The 20,376-nt window shown below is 36.4% G+C and overlaps 2 protein-coding genes across 2 annotated transcripts in view; both read right to left on the bottom strand.

The window, feature by feature from the left end:
• The window catches only part of LOC105205406 (E3 ubiquitin-protein ligase MIB1), a 380,051-nt gene extending 364,615 nt beyond the window's left edge, over positions 1 to 15,436 (bottom strand). The window contains exons 1-8 of the mRNA XM_011174769.3: positions 15,222 to 15,436; positions 14,410 to 14,757; positions 14,100 to 14,300; positions 13,907 to 14,026; positions 12,651 to 12,977; positions 12,362 to 12,509; positions 12,032 to 12,273; positions 11,748 to 11,945 (exon numbers count right to left, since the gene is read on the bottom strand). Of these exons, the coding sequence (XP_011173071.2) occupies positions 11,748 to 11,945; positions 12,032 to 12,273; positions 12,362 to 12,509; positions 12,651 to 12,977; positions 13,907 to 14,026; positions 14,100 to 14,300; positions 14,410 to 14,757; positions 15,222 to 15,323 (1,686 nt within the window). The 5' untranslated portion in view covers positions 15,324 to 15,436. The remainder of the gene's footprint in view (positions 1 to 11,747; positions 11,946 to 12,031; positions 12,274 to 12,361; positions 12,510 to 12,650; positions 12,978 to 13,906; positions 14,027 to 14,099; positions 14,301 to 14,409; positions 14,758 to 15,221) is intronic.
• A 2,547-nt stretch (positions 15,437 to 17,983) lies between these two features.
• LOC105205403 (titin) overlaps positions 17,984 to 20,376 on the bottom strand; it is a 41,210-nt gene continuing 38,817 nt past the window's right edge. The window contains exon 7 of the mRNA XM_011174768.3: positions 17,984 to 20,349. Within this exon, the coding sequence (XP_011173070.2) occupies positions 20,244 to 20,349 (106 nt within the window). The 3' untranslated portion in view covers positions 17,984 to 20,243. The remainder of the gene's footprint in view (positions 20,350 to 20,376) is intronic.

Here is a 20,376-nt window from a genome sequence, read left to right as displayed (position 1 = left end):
CGATAGGAGGATCTACAACAAACTTTCTAATTGATTTATTATATAAATTCCAAAAAAATACAAGGACAATAAAAAAAGAAATATACTTAATAAAATGGCAAATTTCAACAAAACGAAAAAGATATCACCAGAAAATGATATCACTTCGCTAAGATCTCTGATATCCATTTCCACCAATGCAGATCAACTTTGATCTCGGTTTAATTTACTCCTTATCTCTTCCTAGTTTCAAGAATTAAAAAAAAAAAAGAAATTAAACTGAGATTAAAGTTAATCTACATTAATGGAAATGGACGGAAATCTTTCGACTAAAAAAAATCCTAAGCTTCTCCAATTACTTAAAAAAAAAAAAAAAAACAGCAATACTACTATAAATCTAAATCACATGTGTTAGAATAGAGCACTCGACCAACATCGTGCATTAGCGAATGAAATATTAACGTTGATCTTGCTTACTTACCGATAAACCCTAGTTAAACGGTTCATTGCGTTATACCGTCTATCATTTACTACCGTGTCCCAAAGTGTTTAGAGGGGACTAATGGCGCACTAAATACACAATCGTATCCCACATTACAACTGAGCTATGATTAAATGCGATGGCGTATTTAGAAGAGCAAAAGTTAACGTGTTATCAGCATTTGCGTTTGTAAATGCTGCAATCGTGCGTCCTTTGTCACACGTTTCATTCGTGATACAAAACAAATATAATTTTGATATCTATATGCTTTTAATACGATTCATCCGTATATCATATTACGTGAAAGATTTATGAAATTGAAATCTTGTCCTGATAAAATATGACAGGAAAACTATTGATTCGTCAACATTTCGCGTCTCTGGACGTTGATTCGAAATAGACTTAACAATGTAACATTTGTCCTCGTACGTGACATTCAATGCATTTCAAAATATTTCTTCTCTCTCATTTCGCTGAAACACGATGAACGCGACGAAAGAAGCAACATACCCCACGGGAAGAAAAGGAATTTCCCGACGGATCAACGGGAATTTTAAATTTTCATCGAGAGGAGAACGTCGTCTTATACTTAGAGGGAAAAGTAGCTTTTCAGCTTCGACAAAGTGTACTCAGCAAATTCTTCAAAAATTGCTATCTATTATAACTGTAAAATTCTAATAATCAATATTTTTCGTAACGTCGCATATGCCAATTGTTCTGTAAATCTGCGAAAAGAGGAAGCGCCTAACAAAGAGGAATAACGAAAAGCTGGATAAAGCTGGGAAAGAATATTAAGAAGATTGATGTCGAGAAGAAGGAGAGAAGAGGAGAACGGAGAACGATACCAGTTACCTTTCGTGCAAAATAATGCCAGGCACTCCTCTCCGGGACTACAACGGCATAAACAAGGTAAAATAAACAAGGGCGCAAACATTATAATGCAGAAGCATTGCCGGCGGAATAGCGTCAGGTCGGTGCGTGAGCGTATGCTCTGGTTTGTATACGTCTACTCGTTTGTAGATTTGCGCACATAGTTCAAGCGATGCAAGCGGAAAGATGTGCAACCTAGTAGCTATCTACAATGCTCCTCCACGTCTCGGTCGCTTCTTCTTCCTCGGATCTCTGACCTACCTCGCTACGTGTATCAACGTACGCGCTGTTTCTCTCTTTACACGCCGTCTACGAATCTCTATTGCTTTTTGCGAGGTAGCTTCCGACGAGTCCGACTCCAGAAGGACTGTCGCTAGCGTGAGATACGTCGTGTAGACAAATGGGACAGTAGTCCTTCTTGCCGGCCAGGTAACATTAGCGTATTACAGCGCCCCGTGTGACAATTCAGAGCAGACGTAATTACTCGACAAAGAGAATATAGACGACGATTTATCTTGAGTATACGTGGCATATCCCCGATAGGGAATTCAACGAGTACAAACGCGATAAAATTACTGATGCTTCTCAAGCAAACTTTTGTCGCTAAATACAACCGGGCGCATTGGCGTGCACGAGTAATCTACGCATTATCCAATGCGTACACCGAATGCGTCTGTCGCGCGCAATAAAAGATTTAATAAAAGATTTTTTTAATATACTCGAAATCTATATGAATATCTCTCTTCTTCGAGCACTCTCTCTTTTTACGTACACAATGTCACGTTTCTTCGTCCACCCTCGCTACGCTTTTATCTGTCGTTCCCCGGGAAAACGCCAGGGGCATCACCATGGGGCCGATACGAGGGAACTTTTAAAATTACCCGAGCTTTCCGGCTGAGAGATAATATGGCCTATTAAGAGTAGACGACGCCGGATCGGAGATGAGAGCGGCGCGAAGTCGATGTAGGAAGAAGCCAGCGGGGTTAGTTTAATCCCCGAGTTTCGCCATGGAAACATAAGAGAGATAGAGACATAAATTTCGCTTTTACCCCGATGACTTTAGTCGTCACTCTAATCTAATGCATATTTCCGAATTTTTCGTTCCTTCGTAAAACATGCTCTTACTTCGCGTTATCCATTCCACTATATTTTCTCTCCACTCATAGTGAAAAAAAGTGCAGAAAACGTAATACATTTGTCATTCTTCAAAAATAATTAAAAACAATACATTTGAAGTAACTTAAAAAATTATTGATCGTGTACAGGAGTTTCCGTAGCATAAAATTAGATCTAATATTTTATAATTATATCATTAAAATGCAGTTACGTAAATTCGTCAAGGAATTGCGTGATAAGATATGATTAAGGCAATGGCATTTCAGAACGGGACATTAAATTACATCACGTACTACAAGGCACGTGAGTTGCAAATTTAACAAACAAGACGCTATTTCGTATGTTAGTAGTGTACGTAAACTTCTTGAGTGTTTAGCAGTTGTCCTGAGCTACAAAGTGACGAAACGATCGCAAAGTGGTGTCTCAACATACATGACAATTTTATGTCATCTCCTTAGGGATAGTGCATCTCCCCCCCCCCTCCTCCCCCCCGTTTGCTAACTCCAATGCGACGTAACGATATTCAAAGTTGCAAGTTAGTTTAAGAGTTCCGTCAGGCATGAATTTTTATTCCGCTGTAATGTAAGAATATTTCTCGAAAACGAGCAGATTATTATCTCAAGGATTTAGTACGTGAAATATTTTCAAGAGAGCTATAAAAATCTCGACGAAACGTTGCGTCGTGTAGCGGGAAAAAGGCCGCATAAAAAAAACAGAATAAAACTATATTCTCGAGACTTTTAACGATGCCGATACACAGTTTTAAAAGTTTGCAAAGAAACGATAATATAGACAGAAAAGTATTTCGGCAAAAATACAACAATGTATGTGTATTTAGTATATATAGTATCAGAAGCAAAAAAATTAAACATATTTTCATAAGCGAGAAAATATGAAGGCACGTGACGCGTATTCAAATTGCAAAAAAAAAAACTCGGGAGCAAAGCACCTACAACAACTATCAATCTCAAGTACTGCTATTATCCATCTTTCTATCATACGTAAGAATGTACCTACACCAAGACATTTGTTATAGTGGAAAGCAAGTGCCGGAACAACGAGACTCCGAAAGCACATAAAAGGCAAATGAACTTCCTCAACATTGAACGGGAAAGCCCTAAAAACTTTTCCTGTGTTTACATTTTATGCGTCATACTGATACACATATATATATGTAAATTAAAATACTAAAATTTTAAACATGTTGGCGAGATACATATAAATAATTACAATTAACAAAATAACTTTCGTTAATTGAGAAAACAAGCTTCGTACGTAGTATAATAAAAACTCTAACGTAAAGAAACAAATGCGTTCTTTATTCTCCTAAACTTGTCCCTAAAGCAGGTAACAAGAGAGAAAGCCATGTTCGTGTCTATAAAATTTGATTATCTGCACGAATTCCGTCAGGAAATTTGAAAGACGAATATAAGGCCCTATAAAATACTCAAATTGCCCCAACCTCGTTAAAGATACGCGCAATGAAACATTTAACGTCTAACACGCGAATAAATCCTGTCACGTACAGTGATGTTACATCATACTGAGAAACCAAGACCGGTTGAGTAGAAATAAAATCGCCATGTGAAACGATCGCAAATCTCAGCAACATTTGGTCGCCTTGATCGAATATATATCTGTTTATTTTTTATCAATCCGTGTTCCGTGAAAATACCGTATTTCAATTATACAATATTTATGAATAAGCACTACTCTCGTAACTTTTTAATAAAGTGCAAATAAACCAGAAATGATTCAACCGAAATAGCAGCGAGAATGAAATTAATTGTAATAACACGGTAAAATAAAAAAATCTCTCGGCAAAGGAATATTAATTTTTAGCACACATAAACATGAAATTTGGGAAGATTCGAAATGAACCCCCAGGCGATCGTGCGTGAAAGACTAAAACAAGGGACGAAAGAAAAGAAAGATGGAACCGGCAGGCTGTGGGGAGGTAATACTTTATCTCTTGATACCATTGTTATTTCAGGCAATCTGCCTCGATTCATTTAAGAACAACACGCAAAGGTTCTGACGCAATGCAAATCCGGAGTTACTGCAAATATCAAGTTTGCATAGAACGTATGTAGAACTTGCGTTTCGTTTAATGCAATATCATGTTTCTCAATAAAATTGTAAAATGTAATAAAAATTTCGTAACAATTTTCTACGTCGTATGAAATCGATACACGGTATACACATGCAGTACTCGCGCACATTTATCTTTGCATGCAAACCCAAATCGGGTGTTAGCTCGTACAAGTTACGCGATTACGAGGCAAAATTTTATTATCGAAGTTACAAACCTTCATTTAGTATCATCGATAACGCAGACTATGACGCATCTCATGTACGAATATCAGACGGAATTTACGAGCTAACTTTCTAGACTTCGTTGAGTTCGTGTCAAGCCACGTTAATACGCAAGAGCGTACAAACGTGCGCCAACACACAAGCACATTTACGAATATCTAAGCAAACCGAAGCGAAGAGAGAGAGAGAGAGAGAGAGAGAGAGAAAGAGAGAAGTAACAGAGGGAAAGCTACTGTATACTAGCAAACCTTTCTGCAGGTTTATGACTATGGAATATCGAATGTTAATACCGACTGTCATTGTATCAGAAGTTTCATCCGAAACTTCGAATACGATGTCACGGGCCATAACCAGAGAATCGAGAATTATTCACCAACTTGGAATCAACTCCTCGTTGCTCATTTGCCCGTACAAATCAACTCACCAAATACTTGATCCCATGCGTTTAACGAACTGGAATTATTTGTTCGAAAAAAACTTTTTTATCGCAGTGACAGGTCTATATAATAATACAATAAAAAATCTAGATTTGATTTTTTTTCGACAGAAGCAAAATAATTTGCGTGTAAAAAAGCGGATGGTCATTACAAGCTTGTTTATGAAAAAGCCACTCGCGTGTTATTAGAGCGATGTCTCGAAGGACTCTGTGCTAATCCTAGGGAGGCAGCTGCCGAATCACCCCTTGGAGAGCCGCAAGTGGCGGGGCTAGCATAAACACGCTTAAGTTTTGGAGGTTGAGTGCTGCAGCCCGTCACTTGCACGGTCGCTATTCCACGAAGGGACTCTCCGCCTAAGTACTTGAGTACAGCAGGCACCGCCTAAGAGTTTGTTGCTGTTTCTTGTTCTTGCGTTACCTCCGTCGCCCGACGGAGCCACCCCTTAATCACCGTAGCAAGTTTAATGTCGCTCCGAACAACGCGAGTCGCATTGTTATTGCGGCCTTTAGTGAACATCTCCCGACATATTTTTCGTCAAGTGTAAGGAAATAACGAATGTGTTTCCGTGCCATCATACGAAAACATCCCGTTTTGCAATTTAATTTTCTAATATACACATTATAATATCGAGGGAAAAGAATACAATTCATCCATTAGTTTCTTCTACTTCTCAATAGTTTTTGTTTCTTCTTTTTAAAATTTTCAGTACAAAGCTAAAGGGTATATGGAAGAAGTCTAAATGTCTACATATGTCTAAATTAATCTAATATTTTAAGAAGAAAATACACTCTACATCTTCATGGCATTATATCGAATAATAAATGCTTTCATGATTCATCAAAGTTATCTTGAAAGATTCTATTAACTAGAACGTGGTCTGAAATCGCGAAGCGCAGCCGTAACTATAAAAATAATCAACGTGTACTTCCCCTGCTTCGCTACTAACAATGTAATACGCTTCTCGTTTTACGACCCTCTTCTACTGACGTTCTAAGCTTAACATCGTAAGATATGATACATGTATGTAAGCGCAAGCAAGCTCTTGTCATGATCCTTTGCATCAACCAAATACATACCGTCTCAATTTCAACCAAAAATGTCGACATGAACTAGCCATCGAGGAGATATATTCAGATTGCATTTATTCTACGATCCAAGATCAAACCGCCCAGCGTTTTATCAACGACGTACATTTCTTAGGAAAGTTTCAACAATTTTAAAAAATGTATAAAATTTAATATTTATAGAATTTTAGAAATGAAAAAGAGATTATATACCCATTGTACATCCAGTACAAACGTATCAAAGAACTGCAATCAGAGCGAGATTCTGTTCACGAAAACGCATGCAGAATGCAAGAATACATTTCAGGACGTATCTCCTACGCTGTAAAAGCGAAGTGTTAAATCCGTTTACACGAAGAATCTATTCAGGTATTTATTTAAAACGCTCTGTCCATGTTCTTCTTGAAGGATTGGCCTGGGACTGAAGCATTTTTCGACTACCAACGAGGTAGTTTGCTATTCTGGAAGGAAGCGAATGGCAATGCATGCTGGGAATAGTACGCGGCAGCTGCATAAAAGTATATCACACATTCTTTGAAAAAGAAGCTTCTGAATTCTATCGGCCCCAAGAGCTTTCCGTTTTAGACAGGGATAAGATATAGACAAAATTTTTATTTCCAAAGCTTTTGAAGAACATAAAAACTTGTATTCATCTTTAATTAAATTTTAAAATAAAAATAATAAAATTATTAAAAATAAAAAATAAAATCTTTTAATTTGATTTAATCATTAAAATTCTTTCAAAACGCATGTAGAAGAATGCACTAGGAAAAGTTGGAATTTTATAAATTAATCGTAACTCTGAAAATGGATTGCTAACGTTAGAAAGGTAAAGAATAGTTTATTAAGAGATGAATGGGACAATATTACAGTAAAAAATGTTAGAGCGAAATGAGATTGGAACAATGTGCTACAATGATAATGGAAAAATCAGTGAGACAAAAGAATGAAAAAGCTGTACAAACGTAATACCTTTCTGTGCCACCATTAAAATCCAAGCGTAGAAAAATTTGAGAAATAAAACAGTTTAAAGTAACCCATTAGTTTTTGCGCGATATAATGCTAAATAATAATTTAACGCACATAAATATTCCAATTGCCCGATTATGATTCGCAGACGTTCAAATGTCGGCTCGATCGCTCTTACGCGAATAGAGCAGGCATTTTCTGCGTGAATATGTGGCCCAAGAGCGTTACTTCTGTCGAGTCTGCAGCACCGAAGGGAATATTGTCGCTGTCAGCGAATATGTTTTATAGCAAAGTCGCAGGATGCGGCTATAGGCAGTAACGTCAAGATAAATCGAGAAGAAGAGAGAAAGAAAGAGAGAGAGAGAGAGAAACATATATTAGGTGGGTATTGGATTTGTAATAGGGGTCACGGAGCTATAGGCACTCCTTCTCCGATTTCAACCCCCCACGGAGCGTCGCATCTCCCATTCCGAAACGAACCACTTTTTCTCCACGTGTAAGACGGTCGCATCGGCGCAAAGACTATCGGTTCAATTGAATGCATTATTCGCACGACGGAGTAAAGAAGTACCGAATTGCATTACTCGCATCTTTATTCCTTACGCCTCGTTATTCCTCAAGGATTTTCCCGTCGTTAATACGACTGCCGAAGGAAACGACTAACGAAGGAATCAAAAATTCATCCCATTAAATCGTGCAATTATCTACAATTCGATAGGATGTTGTACATAGGACGTACTAAAAGTGCTAAAACGAAGAGGAATTTCGTAACCAATCGAAGAGTCAGTTATTATTGATAATATTCAATCGAATTTGCGTAACATAAATTGTCTACGATTTGTTTCAGGCATTTCATTCGACGATACCGGCCGCGTAACGAACGCAATTGAACTTAATTACAACATGTATAGTATGTCCTGGTTGCGCTCATAAAACAGAATGGCCTCAGCTGAAACGTCATGTCGGATATATTGAGATGTGGAGAATTATGAAGGACGCACAGTTTCTCCAAAGCGATTAATCCTCGTTGACCGAAATACACGCGATACGTACTATCAACAATTATTATAGCGGACATAGTCGATATCTTTTTTTTCACGATACGAACATTGCTAAGTAAAACTCGTGAATAATATATCTTTCACTCATTGTCAGAACTTTACGATAATTTTTAGATTATCTTTTTTTCACTCGCGTAATCGTAAGGAAAAAGAGAAGACGAACAAGTCAATATGAAAGATAAAAGCATTATAGCCGAACCATCGTCTCGATATTTTTCCTCCCGATATCCCGAAATGAACAGCGGAAGCCGTAAGGATGACTAGCCCGATTTTAACAGTATAGCAACGAGAGGTTGCTACACCCGCAGGATTCACCGACACACTCGCATACACACGCACGGTAGCTCCAAAGACGTCCGGTATTTCGATTAGTCCGATCCTTCAACGAAGCAGACAGGATGATAGCGCGATCGCAAAAATTCTCCTCGTCCTTCCATTCCCTCCCGCCGCCCACACCGGTATTGTCGGATCGACTTGTCGGAATTTCGCGCACGTGCCGAACGCGAAAGTCTGCCTTTCTTGTCTGGTACATACGTACGTGATCGTTGAAATTTTATTTCTTCGCGAAAAGTACGCTCGGCGTTGCAACGCGGAAAAAAAAAGTTTTCTTTCGAAAACTTCTACGAGGGAATGAAATAAGATCGTAACAAAATCGTCGACTATTACCATAGAACAAAAGTTACATCCAAAGATCGAATAAAAATAATAATACATCAATATAATTTTACAATCTTCGTCTATGAAAGAGAAAAAAAAAGAGATTCTCGTAAAAATAAGTTAAAATTCTTTAAAAGCTTAGAGTTCCGTACACAGCTCCTAAATAATTTTTCATCAAGAAATTTCTTATCGCTTAAAAAAAGCAATTATGCAAATGTCGGCTGTAAATGCGGAATGAAAGCGTAGCTGAGAAGAAACAGACATGAACCGTAATTCTGCAAGCGCTAATGCAAGCATATTTTCGCGAGTCTTATGTTCCTGGTCTGATGAAATATGTGAACGGTATTTCACGACGGTCGCAATACACCCTGGCACCGCGTAAAAACATTGTTGATTTACATTTACTGTTAATTTATACCATTTTGTGCGGTGATTATGAAAATGAGAAGGCTATTGCCTAACTTTCTTAATTACTTCTCTAAACTGTTGGCGGCCGCTATAAGAAAAAGCTTTTGCGATAATTTAATGTAATTACTTATATACATTTTTCTAACAAACTCTTCTAACGAATTGCTACGTGCTTGATAAAGTATTATCAAACTATTTTAAAATTAAAAATCGCATGTTTCTAAATTAAAAAGTGAAAAATTTTCAGAATTGGAAAATCTTTTCAGGTTCTAGAATAAGTTTAGAAAAAAAATGTAAAAAAGTAAAAAAAAAAGCGGTTGTCAATAAATGCCGAGCACGTAAATGTTGTTTATCGCAGAAAACGTTTCTAGTTGTCTTCAGGTTTCGAATTGTTTCGAAGGGAAATAGGGATCCGCGCAGTGTTATACCCCATTGCTGGAGCACCAAATATACACAGCGCGTCTTGATTATGCGCAACACGTATTCTCAAACACAATCCCGCGACACTCGTAACGCAGGTGGAATTCGAGGCTTCCTCGAGGCAGATAACTGAATTAATTAAGTCTCCTGCAAATGAGGAGATACCCGTGTAACAAAGGTGAATTAACACTAATTCACATTCGCATATCCGGCGCTCGTGCGCAAATATCGCGTCGTATCAAAAAACGATGAGAAATGGTCGGCGTAAAATGATGAAAGCCAAATATATGTTATATTTTACTTCGCGTAATATATATTAAACAATGGAAGTGAATATACAAAGCAAAAGAAAAATAAATCGAATGTAATACGACCGCGGATGTAAAGATGAGAAAATATAGTTATACGTCAATGCTTTAAGTATTTGCAATATCAATAAACATCCACACGGTTGATCGTTTAATGCGAGGAAGATTCACAAGCATCTCCGATGCCATCAATAATAAAATACAGCTGCGTGCGGTTATACCCGTCAGCAGACTTCGCTCTCAAATATCGAAGCAAGAAAGGTAATATATATATGCCGATATATCCTGATTGGAATCTCTCTCCTTCAACAATACCCATTTTTTTCCTTTTACCCTTCGCAACTCTTCTCTCCTTCTTTCTCTCTCCTTTTTCCTTTTTTTCTGTTTTCTTTACTTTTGTTACATCTACTTTGCGCCTTAGATTCAAATTTATTTTCTTTATTCCAAGTAAGACGCGTACGGTGCCATTACATATTCGACTTTATAAAAAAAACTTTCATAAAAAGGAAGAAAGAGAAAAATATTTTTATATCTTCAATGTGTGTATAACAATTATATCATATAAATTTGCAAACAGAATATAAAATATCTAATTAAAAGACAATTGCGTAAAAATACTTTTCTCTGTTTCTTTTTAATTAACTTTTATAAATTTAGTAATTGGTTTTTTTTTAATTTAATAATTATAAATAATAAATATAATTGCGGATAAAAAAAATTTTAAGAAAAGTTTAAAACATTTCCTTGTAAGTCTAACGTTTCTAAAGTACAACCTTGTAAGTATAATCTTGTAAAGTATAACGCTTCGGCAGTCTTATTGAAATGAAAAACTTAATTGGTTACAGATTAAGCACATTAGCCATCATATTATTACGTTATATGCTCAGAAAAGAATCGTACATCATCGGATCAAAACGAGAGAAGGAAAACGAAGCAAAATGTTGAAAGAGAGAGGAAAAAGGGTTGTAGCAGGAGGTGTTCGTTTACGTAGTTTCAGACCGGCATAAATCATTGGAGGGCGGAATACCACAAATATATCATGTTCAGACAGTTCAAGAATAAAATAAACAACCCCTACCCTCTTTCCTTTATCCTCCCTTGCGGCCCACCACCGAAACCTCCGCCTATGGTTATATTTCACGAGATTTCATTCCAGTACAATCTCCTACAATAAACCCGCGGTTTTCTCTAAGTCGTTGATTTACTTCGCAACTGTATAAACAGAATTTAAGCTACATGTATACCGCGCGCGAGGAGTCGACTCTATGTAATTTATCTGACCATAATTATTAATAAAATATTAATATATTGTTCATCTGTCAAATACTTGTTTTCTACAGTACAATAGACTTTTCAGCAAAATAGTAAACTTTATCTTGTTCGTCATTGTATCTTTAACAATATTAAAATAATCTAACTCTATATCTAGTGTAAATAAAATTATTAATTATTATAATTACCTAAATTTACATGAATAAAATAGAACTATTATTCACCGAGTCTTATAGTTAAAATATTTTTTAACATATATGTAAAATATATTTGGCACCGTAATTTTCAACTTGCACAGTATATAATAAATATTTAATAAGGCACAGTATTTTGAAAATAAATGCTAGATAATCATTGCTAGTATAAAATAATAAATTGCATGCACTTACCTGTAGACTTGGATGGCAGCCTAATTCCAACAGAGTTCGCACAACACCAGCGTGTCCTTTATTAACCGCAATGTGAAGAGCAGTCTGACGTCTTTTATTTCGAGCGTTTAGGTCGGCGCCGGCACCAGCGAGAAGTGCCATAACACCTGGCTCATCTCCAAAGGCAGCGTGATGTACCGCTCTGTCACCATCTTTGTCCTATTTTTCAAAAACACAGATATAAGTAAATGCAGTCTAATATATATATATCTGAAATCTTTAATCAATTTGTAAAATATACTTACTTCCATTTCAACATCCGCGTTGAACCGGAGAAGAATTTTAATAACTTCTAAATGACCGTTTTGACTCGCAGCTTGTAAGGCAGTATGGCCGGCAAATACACCGTTAACATCGGCTTCTGGTCGTTTTAAACACTCTTCGCATTTACCAGCGTCGCCATTTGCTGCCGTTTTTACTAATTCTTCATTGACGTCACCGGACACATGTGTCTCGAATAATTTCTTTAATAGTGCTGATAATCGTTCTGAAACATAAAGCAATGATTGCAGCACATATTAAACTAGAAATTATGATTCATGAAATAGCTAGTTAGTTCAGTTTATTGCACGTACCACCACTACTATTTCCTGGGACACTTCCGTCGCTACTAGCCACTTTTGTAACAGCTTGAGGATTATATGTCCATGATGTACTACAAACTTCTACTTTTAAGTCTCCATCGTGATATATCTGCTGGACTCTACCTATCTTTCCCAATGTCTAAAAAAGATCATTCAGAATTAAACATAAAATATAAAAATAAATAAAATTAAATTCAAATTTTATTATTCTTACATACATATATAAATATTTTAATAATAAAAGTATATATACATACTTTTATTATTAAATAATACTTACTGGAGCCATTGCTTCTGCCCATTCCCCATGGCCACGCTGAAGTAGTTTAATTTTTTCTATATCATGACATATTTGAACCAAATCTCCAACAGCAAATATTTGATTGTCGGTACTTGAAGTAACAGGGACGGGTATCTGAACTTTAGTGAGCACAGCAGGATTAAAAGTCCATCGATTACCACTTGGATAAGAAACAACAATGTCATGATCTTCATCGATACCGACGACCGTTCCTGTAGTGCCCAGGCATTCAAACATTCCATCTGTCCAGCCTCCGTGGCCATGTTGTAATGATTGTACAATTTCTAATTCCAAATCGACATTAACCTGCAGATATTAAAAAAATATATATTTTTAAATTTGTGTGTATATATATATATATCGTAATAACTATAGCATAAAAGTTTCATGTCTACTCTTTATGCCAAAGATCCAGATTCAAATTAATTCATCCATAACATGTTAAATTTTTAATTTTTAATCACCTCTCAAAAGATAATGACAAACCATCAAGAGTATTTTTGTCAAGACAATCACTATGGAACATGTATAAACATGCAAGTGGAGATCAGAATTTTCAGTTGTGAAGAATCAACTTGAAAGATATATATACACATATATGTCGCATCCTTGCATCAAAATTAACACAACTTAAAAAATTAGGTTTTTCAGGAAAACGAAAAAAAATATTTTTTAACAGAAAATTATTAATCAAATAATATCAGCAAAAAAGAATATTATTCTTTTATTATGATTAATCAATAACTTTCTGTCAAATTAAAAAAAAAAAAAAGATTTTCCCCTTTTTGTAAAAAACTCAATTTTTTCTAATTCAATTCGAGTTATGTTCCTTTAGAACCAAGGATGCAAAATTTATGTGCGCAATTGTGGCATAGAAGGTCGTGCATTTACTCTTTATCAAAGACTTGGATTCAAATCCAAATCCATATAAGAAATATTAAATTTTGTTATGCATTATTTCTCTGAAGGCAATGTCAAAATATCTTGCCACAAAAACCCTTCTAATGTCCACTTCAACCAATATAAATTAACTTTAATGTCGGTTTAACTTACATTTTATCTTTTTCTAATTCATAGAACTAAATCAAGATTAAAAACAATTTAAATTGGTAAAAATGGACATAAATAGATCATTCGGAACTGATTAAAACTGTAAGTTCCATATTTATATAAATCATAAAGAACACACGCTATCAAACTGCAACGAAGTCACAGCACTTCTGATAATTATTTACCTGATCACCAATTTGTAGACCGTGAGGTCCTGTCCGACCTGGACCTTGCTCACCCAGTAATGGCAAATGATCTCTATATACCGTTTGTCCTTTTGCATCATTGACCACTTTTAAATCAGCCTAGATATAAAAGCATACATGTACTAATATAAAGTTATTTATAATATAAAGCAATTAATATTATAATACTAACCATTCCTTCAAATCCAACTCTATACAAATTTTTGGCACCATTATCCCAGATAACATAAGCTGCTGACCGTGGGCTAGCTGCAGACCAGTCTTGTATTTCATTAACTTTTCCCCGCCGACCATTTCCACCATCTTGATCTTCCCACTGCCAATCCACGCCTCGTACAACTCGTGCACCAGGAAATATACCACGAATTGCAATCTATATTAAAAATTTTATTATTTTGTTGTATTATACTTTATCATTTTGTATTAATAAAACAAAATACAGCAAGTAATATTCAAATTAAATTAAAATTTATTGTTTATACCTTTTTGCTTTTCCTACGAGGCTCTAAGAGAACTCTTTCACTTCCTGGTGTAGCAATACGAAAAAATCTATGTCGCAAGTGATGTTTATCACCATGATAGCAAATGGAACAAAGATCGTAGTTGCCACATTCAGCGCACTTCCATCTTATGCCAAAGATCGGCTGCTGGCGACAAGTATCACACATTGTGCCATCATGCTTCACTCCCGTTGGTGCAGAATCTAATATACGCAGATCAAAAGCTCCGGAACATCGATAATTAGCTGCTGTACCATTGTCCCAGACAACTACAACCTCTTCTGGTGATTCGAAATTTCTAACAGTTCCTACATGACCTTCTCCACCATCCTATTAAACATGATTGAAAAACAATGATTAAAACATCCTTTAATTATTGATTAATATCAGTTACTAATTCATGAAAACTTCCTAACAACATGGTTATGTTTGCCAGTACAATACATGATTAAAAAAACCAATGTTGCTCCTATCATTGTACAATTACTTGTGCATTAAAAATCACATACATTTATGTAAAATATTGTAAAATCTAATAATAATTTAGGTAAGTACAAGGCAATCTATAATCCAATTAAATATGAAATGTTACATGAATAAACAATGTTGGAATAACCTTGCTGCGAATCAAATTAGTTTTTTTTCAAACGCAATTTTCTTGAAAAAAATTTTTAACAACCGTAACAGGGGATGAAAAGCACGGGAGCATTTGTTGCGATTAATCCTGCGGAAACAGAATATCGCGTTGTCTCGAAAAAATCGCGTTTATCAAAGTTAACCTCTCTCGTTCTAACCTGTTTTCCCCATTTCCATTCCGGTCCACGAATCACTCGGGCGCCGACGCCCTCCATCATAAACCGTGTCGTACGAGTACCCGTACTCGCACCGGCCTCCATCGTTTGTTGACAATAATTCCTTTGCGTATTTCACTCGAAAATCGCGGAACACGATAGTCCTACCTCGCGCGTATGTACACCGAGAGGCGATACCACTACTTTGACAATGCGTCAAAACACGTGTTGCCAACGCGAATTGTCTAGAAACATAGCCCTTCACTCGACGGCGTTCAAGATCCAATTTGAAATACTTTCACAATTACACATCTCGTTGCTACATTTATTTTTCGGAAATGTATGTTTTTATTTTCATTTCTTTGTCTTGTAGACAATCCACATAAAAATAGCGTAATATCTATTCATATACTTCTTGCGGAACTACTCGCGTGGCCGGTCCATCACAGCAACACAGCAATTCGTCTCCTGATGTTGGCAGCCCTGAACCTGGAACTCCAGGCGGACGAAATATTCAAACCATTAATGTAAGTAAATGATTCGAACTTTTCATTACTTTAAATTGGAGATTCATATACTTACTTGGTCGCGTGGTATTAACAAATTGAATCGAAAAATAAATATACTCTTTACATTTCCAGATCCTTCTTAATTAGTCTAGTCAGAGCAAAATAGGAACTGAATAATATGCTCTCCATGCTGATTAATCGAATAATTTATGCAATTTTACGTTTAACCAACTAGCATTGCAAAGCAATTTGACCTACAAAAAAATTATTGTTACCAGTGTTTTGTGCGAAATTACAATTTTTCATTGACACGCAATCGAATGAGAATGCGCGGATTATTTGTATTGACAAAAAGTACGAGGCGCACAAAAGGTACACAGACTGACATACAAAATCTTTTATTCATAAAAAAGGACACTTTATACTAGCACGTACTGTCGAACCTAACTTAATTCCATGTAGTTGGCATCGTCGGGACTTACTCTCTCATCCTCTTTCTTTCTCTTTCTCTCCTGACTCGCTGTCGTTTATCCCGTTTATCACATAGTATAATACACGGCAAACGATGTCGAATTATATTAGCACCGCGCGACTGCGATCGTACTTACGTGCAAGGAAGAGGCATCGAGAAGTCCGTCGCAAATTCAAGTATTCTGTCGCATCATGCGCCATACTGCTTTGCGAGTGCGCGCGCATATTCAAATCCTTCTGCTACTGTAGTCATCTTCAATAATCACGGATTATAAGGAAATCTCTCAATGTATCTTACACACAGCACACTTTAACCAAAGATGTCCCAAGACCAGACTAAAAAATGATAGTGTCGAATCGATATCCATTCGATATCGAAATCAAACTGAAATTCAATGTCGATTCGATAGGTTATTTCTCATTGGGAAACGTCCCTAGGTTTATGCTGTGTGGGATAGTGACATCATTTATTTATCACTTATAAATCAATAAATTTATATTAATATCGATATTATGATGTCGAGTAACAAATGATGATTATATCATGACTTCTGTGTTCTACCTGGAGGTCCCTCGGATAAGGTGTGCTGTATGAGAGGATTAACGCGGTTAAACGGATAGAAATTGGCCGGTTTATGCGTGTAAACACTTACGCGTACGTACGTATATCCCTCAAACGCTTTTCGCTGCTTCAACCAACACTTCGATACTAGTCTTACATGCGTTCTACGTATATCCAGCACGGTATGTATACCTTACGCCATTACAGCTATATGCATAATATCGTACTTATTATCGTAAACACTCGACATTCATATTTACCTTTGATAATTATTACTCGCTATGATTGTATGAAATGGAGAAAGAGGATTGATATTCGAGATATAAATACTAGGTTTGGAATTACTACAATCGCTAGAGAGTATTGGCTTGGGAAGAGCTGACTCGACTACAACCGCGAAACTTTCAATGAGCCTTGAGCAAATCATTTTAGTTAAGCCCTACGCACAATGAAAAAATATTAGCTATTAAAAATAGGAGCTAGAGTTTTAGTTTTCACAATAAACTCTATAGATAAATAATAAGTTATGTGATATTTCGTATAATACATTTATATCTTATATCTTAGTAATATCATTTGTGTATTACATTCAATATTTATTGAGGAAACTGATTCTAAAACTTTTTTATATATAATTCTTATTTCTAATATCTAATATCCCTACATTGTGCGCAGAGTCTCACTTTGCTCGCCGCAAAAATGCGCCAGTGTAATAAAATTTCATCGTGATGGAAGACAAACGCGAGATCACGCGCTTTCATCGATGTTTTCTTAACTAATTAAGAAATATGGCATTGATCTTTTGTCGAATGCACGTTATAAAAAAAAAACGCGCAAAATTTTGTAAGGTACGTAGGCTGATTAAAGCCATTTCATTAATTTTATTTTTTAAAAACTCTAATATATTAAGACAAGCGTTTATTAATAATAATCAAGCCTAGATGATAGTTACTAAGCTTTAGTGAAATAATTTCACTAAAACTCGATTATTATTACCAAACTCTTTTAAAAAATTCTGTTTAATAGATTTTAAAAAAATAAAATAAATTAAGTAAGCCTTATTCATCTCAGATACTTTACCATCACTGTAATTACTTTCACCTAATTATCGTAGCATTTGAAATTTGGGCTCAACTTTTTCTCGACGGGAGAATGTCGCAGTGCTGATCATTTTTATCGTAACTTCATTATGATCATAAAACACAAAAAAAAAAAACGTTTCGTACGTATATCAAAAATTTATTATCGATTATTGCATGGGAGTTGCATTGTTTCGTTCACGTCTGAGAACAGTGACAGTAATAATATGGCCACTCTGTATATCACGATCGAGTTGTCGTGGAAGCTCCATGAATACGTTGGTCTTTCAAGTCGAAAGAGATCCTTTACGTGAAGAAAAAGTGAAAAACGCTTTCATGATAGTTCTTCGCGAGAAGCTGTTCTCCCCTGGGCAGATACGGGCTTAATTATTAATAAATGATTAACTAGGATTAACGGGCCGCTGATATCAGGAAGACCGAACGTTGACTCATCTTCGTTCGATTATTATACAGACAGTATGCGCAGTATTTCGTGCGACAATATATATATAAAACATTCGTTCTATTTATTACACTAAAGAGTGCCTACAGTGTTCCAGAGTCTCAAAGCGTGACGTTGCTTTCGTTATTAAACGACGATTGTGCGAGTCGAGCATCATCGTTATCGAGATAAATAATTGACTTGGAAAGAGATCCCGTAGGATTCTATCGCTTTCTCTTTTTTAACGCAATACTTTGAGACTGGAGAACTGGTACGGGCGATTATCTCTCATCTCGTTCTCTTAACAGCTATACTTTCGTACAAACGTATAGAACATCGTTATCGTTAAGTATTATCATCAGAGGAGGGTACAATGTATATAAAGAATTATATAAATGTATATATATTTATATATATATTTATATTTATATATAATGACGCCAGCTCGCCGGAGAAGCAAATTCTCGGATCGGTCCTCCGCGCGAGCCGCTGTTTGAGCTTTGAGATGCGTGTATCTTTCGTCTCTCTAGCTTTCTCTCTCTCTTTCTCTCACATTCTCTCTCTCTCTTTTTCTTTTTTAACATATTATATGCACCATGCACACACACGCACACATACACACACTCGCGCGCGCACTAGGATACGATCGTTGGCACTGTTTGTGTTGTATAGTGTTGGCGGATCGATTAAAAAAAAAAAAGAGGGGAAGAAGAAGATGGCTCGATCGGAAAAGTTCCTCCTCGAAATGAAAAGGATCTTCGTACCCTCGCGGCTTAAGAGTACTGGAAGCACATGGGTCGGCTTTAGTTGCCAATCCATTAATCTCGATCGTGTCCGAGTGCGCGTGAACGTCAGCAAACTTGAGTAATGTGACCCGATCATTGGGACACGTAGCAGCCGAATAAACGATCCAGAACACGCTCAATCGCGTAGCAAATAATGACATATATCGTCGTCGTTTCAGATTATCGCAATGACACCGTAAGAGCCATAAAGACACGTTGAATATCGTAATCTTGTTTCGTCACCATATTTCCCAATTTACACGGAGTTGCATCGTAGGAAGGATACCGTGGACGTATAGTTTGCGTAGAAAAAATGTTTAAAAAAGCTTCTAACTAGCTAAACGATTTACGAATAAAGGTATCCTTCGTACGATTCTCTTCCGCTGTTTCAGTATCACTATGCGACCCATTTGGCCAACGCGTTAAATTCTTTTTCTTTTTTTTTTTCGTTTCTCGTGCGTCATACAAAACGCATTCATCGCCTCGTCTCTCCTTTTTACCTCCATCACCTACGAGTCGCGATTGCAACTTTCTTTCTGTCATTCTCTTCGTGTTTTCTTTTTTTTTTAATACCGACGACGATGACCGTGGCTGCGGACGGCGCTCGTTGCCGAAACGAAAGCAGTGTCGTTGACACTGACAAAGGCACAGTCATAAGTCTCGTACGTTCAGTAATTTCCTTCTTGTCTTTTCAGGGCATGTATAAAATATCCTACGCGAGACAGAACGCAGAATTATCACGAACAAATTTTTTTTCTTTTTTTCTTTTTTTTTTTGCCTACATTCTCTACGTCGACGCTGCTTGCCTTCTTTCTTCCGTGTTCGAATATTAGCACCGATAACACGCCTTGATACGCAATTAATCTCCTATGATTTTCCGACCGGTATAATTGCCTCTTTTCTCTTTCTCTCTCTCTCTTTCTCTCCCCTATCCCCGTCGCTTTTCTCTTTTTATTTATATAACATAATATAATATTATTAATATAAACGTTTACGTTTTGGCCACTTAGTTCGTGATCGTCGAAGCACACTATTGTCTGTGTTTCGCGCGACGTTTAGATAGTTTAGAATAATTTTAATTCACTTTTATACAACACTGAATTCTTTTCCTGCTGTCGATCTCCTCATCCTATGCTTCTTCTTTGTAGAGATGAATTCCGTGATCCAGCTTAGCGGCTCATCTCCTTCTCTTGGCATCTGTAGTTGCGGCTATCATTTGCCTCAGCATCGGTTCCGGACTACATACTCGTGGGTCGCAATTCATGTTACCATCACCTCCGCAACTAAAATTTTACAACAATTTGCGTTAA

This window comes from Solenopsis invicta, chromosome 7 (genome assembly GCF_016802725.1).
Source record: "Solenopsis invicta isolate M01_SB chromosome 7, UNIL_Sinv_3.0, whole genome shotgun sequence".
Taxonomy (NCBI): Eukaryota; Metazoa; Arthropoda; class Insecta; order Hymenoptera; family Formicidae; genus Solenopsis; species Solenopsis invicta.
This window is presented reverse-complemented; position numbering and strand designations above follow the sequence as displayed.